Source organism: Dinoponera quadriceps, unplaced genomic scaffold (genome assembly GCF_001313825.1).
Source record: "Dinoponera quadriceps isolate SergipeBrazil2010 unplaced genomic scaffold, ASM131382v1 scaffold1609, whole genome shotgun sequence".
NCBI lineage: Eukaryota > Metazoa > Arthropoda > Insecta > Hymenoptera > Formicidae > Dinoponera > Dinoponera quadriceps.
Genome location: NW_014555756.1, coordinates 472,499 through 478,498, shown reverse-complemented (window position 1 = coordinate 478,498; position 6,000 = coordinate 472,499). Strand labels below are relative to the sequence as shown.

The window sequence follows — 6,000 nt, the reverse complement described above, 5'->3', positions numbered from 1 at the left end:
GGGGGGGGGGCGGAGGGAGGGGAGAGAGGGAGGGAGGAAGAGAGGGACCGTTGTATAGTCATGCGAAGTTAAAGCGAATCACCCGCTCGACGAAGCCGAAGGCGTACGCGTGTCGGTCTTTTCGGTCAGTTTACCCGGTTAGTAATCCGGTATTTTAGCCGATATCATCGTGGGAGATGGGACTGGGTTTCCCGTGTTCTCTCAATTGGAACAGCCGCGACATCCGATAATCCGCGCGCGACGTCGTAGCCGTCGAGAGCCGCGTAGGCCACGTGCTTCGTACACGTGCACGAAGGGAGCACCTGATCGCGGTGTGAGCGCCTCTTTACGCGTCGCGTCCACACCGCGGATCGTCTCTCGGTCGAAGAATATTACGGACGCGGATCTCATTCGGCCGACGTATCATCCCATCGTTACCGTAAATTCCCGGGAGAATTCCCGTTAAGAAAGGAAACAGCAGAAAGGGAAGAGAGATGGGTAGGGAGAGGAAAGAAATCTTCATCGGCCGTGAGGCCTAGACCAAGGCTGCACATCAATTGCAGCAGGGGTCTTTAAAGTATAATAAAGTATCGTTTCGGGGGTATCAAGGCCGGCTCGCAGTAAAGATTCCGTCGTGCCGAATGTGGCTTTGCAATCGATATCAATATAATGGGAAGCGCGGCTTTATCGATTGCAATAATTGGCGGCGTAAATAATGCGGGGCGAATATCCAGCCGTGTTGTCTATTAATGGAGATATTTGAGAAAAGCGCGTGCAAAAATGCCAAGCGAACGAGCGCTCTCTCGCTCCGGCTTGGGCATGAAAATATCCCCTGCGTCTGTGATCGAATTATGGCAGCATTGAGGAAAATCACGATCCATAAATAAGTCACCGTCTGTGCCAAGAGCTCCGTTTCGAAGATTTCAGCACGCGATGTCAATGTATCGTATCTCTCGCGCCCGTGTCGTGTAAGCGTAAAGTCCGAAGAAACCGGACCCGATGTCGCGATTCCTCCTCAACGTTGCCTGACATTCGACGAATCGGCGAGCGCAGAATTGCACGATGTTGATAAAATCGCGATCTTGCAGTGGGGTACGACCTGGGCGGCGTATCCACGTGCAGCAAGAGGGACCCGGAGCACGGGAAGAGGCCGGCCGGTAGCAAGGAGCCGCACTGCCTCTACCCGGGCGACCTGTACCCCTTCACCAGGAAGCCGCTCTTCGTCGTCGTCGACTCGGACAACAGCTTCGTGTTCCAGGAGATACCGCGCTACTTCGGCCAGCCTTTGATGGTGCTCATGTCGCCGCAGGACACGCCGCCGACCCTGCGCGACCTGCGACACGGTGGTAGCCTGTTCACCCTCTTTCTTCATGCCCCCCTTGCCGCCTTTTGCCTTATATGCAACGTCGGGAGCCTCGCCGTGCACCATTGGGAGCGCTGCCAGCGTTACATCGAGCGATTCCTCAACGAGGCCAGTCAGCTCGTCACGCGTTCCCGATGTGGTAAGGATACTTGGACACTCGCACCGTTGCTCGTCGAGGCTTCAGTTAAACGGAAGCGGACGAGCGGGCCCGGTAGTGGAGGACGATGAGAGTTCAAGCAGCAAAACGTCTCGTCGGGACAGATAGAGAAAGAAAGACAGAAAGGGAGGGAGGGACAGAGAGCGAGAGAAAGAGAGAAAGAAAGAGAGAGAAAGAAAGAGAAAAAAGAGAGAAAAAGAGAAGGAGATACATGAGCTCTAAAAAAAAAAAAGAGAAAAAATGCATCCGCTTTGACAAGTCACAGAGTCGAACAGAATCGACTGGCACGACAAGCATCCTCCTCCACGAATCGAGCCGTTCCCGACGAACTAACGTTGTGTCACGTGACAACCTCCACAACCGTCCTAAGCTGCGCACATCCGCAGAGACCAGCGTGCTGCAATTCTTCGGCGACGATTTCCTGCGGCTGCTACTGGTGCGCTACGTGTTTTGCTACGTGGTGCTGAACATGCACCGCTCGTTCAGGGGCCGTCAGCAGAGACCGCGCAGTTACCCGCCTCTACCGGACGCGGAGGTCCTCGAGCACCCGGTCCTCCACCATCTGGTGCTCGACCTGGCAGTCTGCCTCGATGTCCGCGACCACTTCTCGGACAGCAACGAGCTGGCCTGACCCAGGCATCTTCCCTGCTCGGCCCCCGACACGACGTCCCTGTTGCCATCTCACAACCACGATTACGATTACGACTATTGTAATTACAATTGCAACAATAAAATCGTTACACTGAGACCTCATTAAACCGCGTCTTCGCAGTAATCGCGTACTCGGGACCGCGCCCGCGTGCTCGCGCGCGCACGTGCGCGCGCGCACGCGGGCGCGTCCGTGTACTCGGCGCCCCCGGCTGGGATAATCGTTTCGCAAAGGGAAGACACTCGGGGAAGATACCAGGATGGTACGCGAACGTTATCGACGCTATCGAAGCATCGATATCGCTCTACCGATTTCGCATACCAAACATATATATATATATATATATACATAATATAAATATAAATATATATATATATATATACGCGTCGGGACTCACCTCCGTCCGACAACGCGACACGCGAGTTGCACGCTGCGACACGAGAGTCCCTCTCTTATAATTCGATCCGCGTACGAGCGAGTGTACCGCGCGCACCAACGCTTTCGGACTGATATAAGATGTAAGATATAAAGATAAACTGCTTCTCGGTTCTTCGAGTTACACACTTGAAAAAAGAAAAACTGAAAAAAACAAAAGACAAATGCGTTCGCTTGGACTTGTAACATAGGATATATATATATGTATATATATATATATATACACATATATACATATGGAGTGGCAATATAATTTTCGTACGAATAACAAACACACGCCCCTCGAATATATTTGCATTCTCCATTTCGTAATACGCACCGTAAAAAAACAAAAAACGGCTAAAACAATCGACTAACAAACTACGTTTCTGCGCTACTCTGCGTGATTCAAGGTAGACGATGCATCATCATCATCACTGTCATCGTCATCATCAGCATCATTATCATCATCGTCATCATCATTGTCGTCTCTCCGATCGTCTGCGCCGTTCTCGCGATCGGCCGAAGAGCGTCACCCACGCGCGCGCTTGTACGCGTCTCTCTTCTTCATCTCCTCCGCTCGTTTATTTATAAGTAAAAAGTGGAGCGGCGGACTGTGCGGCGAGAAGCTGCGAGAAGCTTGACGCGCGTTGACTGCATGGATGACGACTCGCCGGAATAGACGGCCGGGCGCGACCATGCGAGTCGGAGGGATTAACCGAAGAAATTACTGTGTGCTCACTTGTACGATACATGCGATCTCCCCCGGAAAACGATACTCGACTCGCGGGACTTTAGCGGCCGTGCGGATCGAGTCGAGTTTCGCGTGAACGTCGTTATAGAACTTCTAGCGTTTTAACACACAGTGTATTATATATTTATACAAGCTCTGTATATTCTATATATTTTATAAAATATTGCAAAGTATAGAGCGCGTTTCAGACCTACCGCACCATCTTTCAGTCGCGCGCAATCAATCGTCAGATGAACTCCCGAGGCGGATTCTCTCCTCTCCTTTCTCTTTCTTCTTGCGAGACATGTTCGTATTAGTGCGCCGTTTGCTCCCTTAATTTTGTGCGGATTGAAGCTCGGTCCACAATGTGCTCTTTGCGTTTTGTTTCTTGCTATCTGTCTTCCTTCTGTAAGAACTTCTATTTACTCGTGGAAAAGAAATAGAGATAGCAAGATACAAAACGCAAAGGGCGCATTGCAGGTGAGGCTTAAAGGTCTCTGTTGAAGCGAACCTTGCGACGAAAATTAGCTGACGAAAAGAAAACTGCATTATGTCGTTTACTCATACTCGTAAGACCCGATTCACGACACGACCTCTCGACCTTTGATCGCCTGTGGCTCAAGAACCATCGACTCCGCATCAATATCTTTATCAGTCTAATATTGTCGATTACAAAAAGCGACGCGTAGTACGTCTGGGACATCCCCAATAATATGCTATACGGGTAGCTCGAGAAGAAGATGCTGTGTATATATAATGTTTGTATGATTTAGGTATATATATATATATATATATATACATATATATATATATATATATGTGTATACACACCCACACGCACGCACACACGAACGCACGCACCCACGCATGTACAAGTTATTCCAGAACTATCACAGTTTCCGCCGTCACTTTGTGATTAATTTGAATTCGATCGCTTCGTCATGAGGACGTCGCGAGTCGCGAACGGTGATTGCATTATAAAGGATTACGTACACACACGCACGCACACGCACACAAACAAACAAGGACAAAATTGATACTTCGGAGAAAATTCTCATCGTCGATGCCAATGTCCGTGTACGGATAAGGCGCGCTGGAACGCGCCTTATGCGTGTGCTGCACGGCGGCACATCGGGAATTACGAATGCGTCTCATAATTTCGCGATGCCGACTTTCGAGGAGAACAATGCGGCGCAGCTGCGCGCTCCTCTGCGAATTATTTTTGCATTGACCGAGTAGACGGTATTAAACAAAGTCAACAGACGTTCGGGCATCGCCTAGAGAAGCATTGTGCCTCGCGCGACATAAACCTGGCGCCGCGTGCCAAGGTGTGACACAATCGCCGAATCCGACGGCGCCGTAGTGGACGCGACAATCGGGACTATCTCCGTGTCTCTCTTCCTTAAGTCCGGATCTACGACAGGTGTAGTAAGCATTTAGCCTTTTGCTCCCTGAGCAATGAAATCTAACGCAATTTCCGACAAAAGGCAAAAATCCCTCGCGCTGTCGAATGTGTGGTAAACGTCTGGATCTTAAGAATTCCGACTTCCGATAGCGCCGGGAACGTTTTCTGCTGGGAATTTCGTTGCAATTTAGTACTCAGGACAAAAAGCTAAAGGCTTATAGAAATACTTTCACCGTTTTTATTCCTCTTATGGTCCGTGTTGGCCCGTTTTTAATCCGTTCTATCATTTTTCTGCTCGTTTTTTACGCTCTCAGGCATGCGCAGCCTAGGTAAAAACAACGTTAAGTGATGTCATAATGATGTCGTAATGATGAGAAGATGACTATAAAACTCATTTTTCCATCATATTTTTTTCATCATTTTGACGTCACTTTTACGTCATCGTTATTTTCTGTTCTACCTGGGAGCCTATTAAGCGAAGAAACGTGACGAGTACACGCGATAATGCATGAGTATTTTCGAGGAGATTGCCCGTCTTTAATTCTCATTTCCCAGCTGATGAGTGGCAGCGTGTTAATACGTTCCTTTTTTACTCAACTTTCAACACAAGAAAGTGAAAGAAGCACGTTAAAGAGTCGTGCATTTATTCGTGCTATTTCAAAATGTGCAACGTGAGTGCTTGTGAGTGTAACTTAAACAAATATTTTGTACTCTACTAACTGAATGTACGTTTACACATCTCAAATTTACACAACACTGTATGTGTTTACTACTCAAAAATATTCAATAGTACCATTCGAATATACTAATATGCAATCCACTGTAACTACTCGTTATTACGGAAAAATGCCCTTTCCGACCTAGAAACGGGGTCATACTCACTCAGCCGAATGCACTCATTCATTATTCAAACTAACAGTTTTCGCGGACTAAAAACGGTGAAATAGCTTTGTAAGAGACTCTACACAGTAAAAAAAAACATTTCTCACTTCTGTTAAAACCAGTCCTTGTAAATATTTTAAATTTTTAACATACCCGTTTGTCCATTTAATACACATATTGTGCTTATATCATCTCAACATTTTATGTTGTGTCGATATTCAACACGTGTAAGTGTTAAATTAACACATTTTACACTTCAGTGTCAATTAACGTATCAATTTTGCGTCATAATATTTGTGTTGCTTTTCACTCTGTGTTAAATTATCACAAAAATTTGAGCGGACCATTTGGGATAGGTTAAATTTAATACGAAATTTTTTACCGTGTAGACCTGTTGTAGATCTTGACTGATACGAAT

The 6,000-nt window shown here is 47.5% G+C and overlaps 1 protein-coding gene across 2 annotated transcripts in view; it reads left to right on the top strand.

Annotated features, from left to right (window-relative positions):
• Positions 1-2,230, top strand: part of LOC106745357 (protein SCAI) — a 6,488-nt gene extending 4,258 nt beyond the window's left edge. The window contains exons 3-4 of one of the 2 annotated variants that reach the window (XM_014620901.1): positions 1,068-1,481; positions 1,886-2,230. In XM_014620901.1, coding sequence (XP_014476387.1) covers positions 1,068-1,481; positions 1,886-2,130 — 659 coding nt within the window. In that variant the 3' untranslated portion in view covers positions 2,131-2,230. Of the gene's footprint in view, positions 1-1,067; positions 1,514-1,885 lie in introns of both variants that reach the window. The other variant, XM_014620902.1, reaches the window with a different exon arrangement.
• Positions 2,231-6,000: the final 3,770 nt, after the last annotated feature.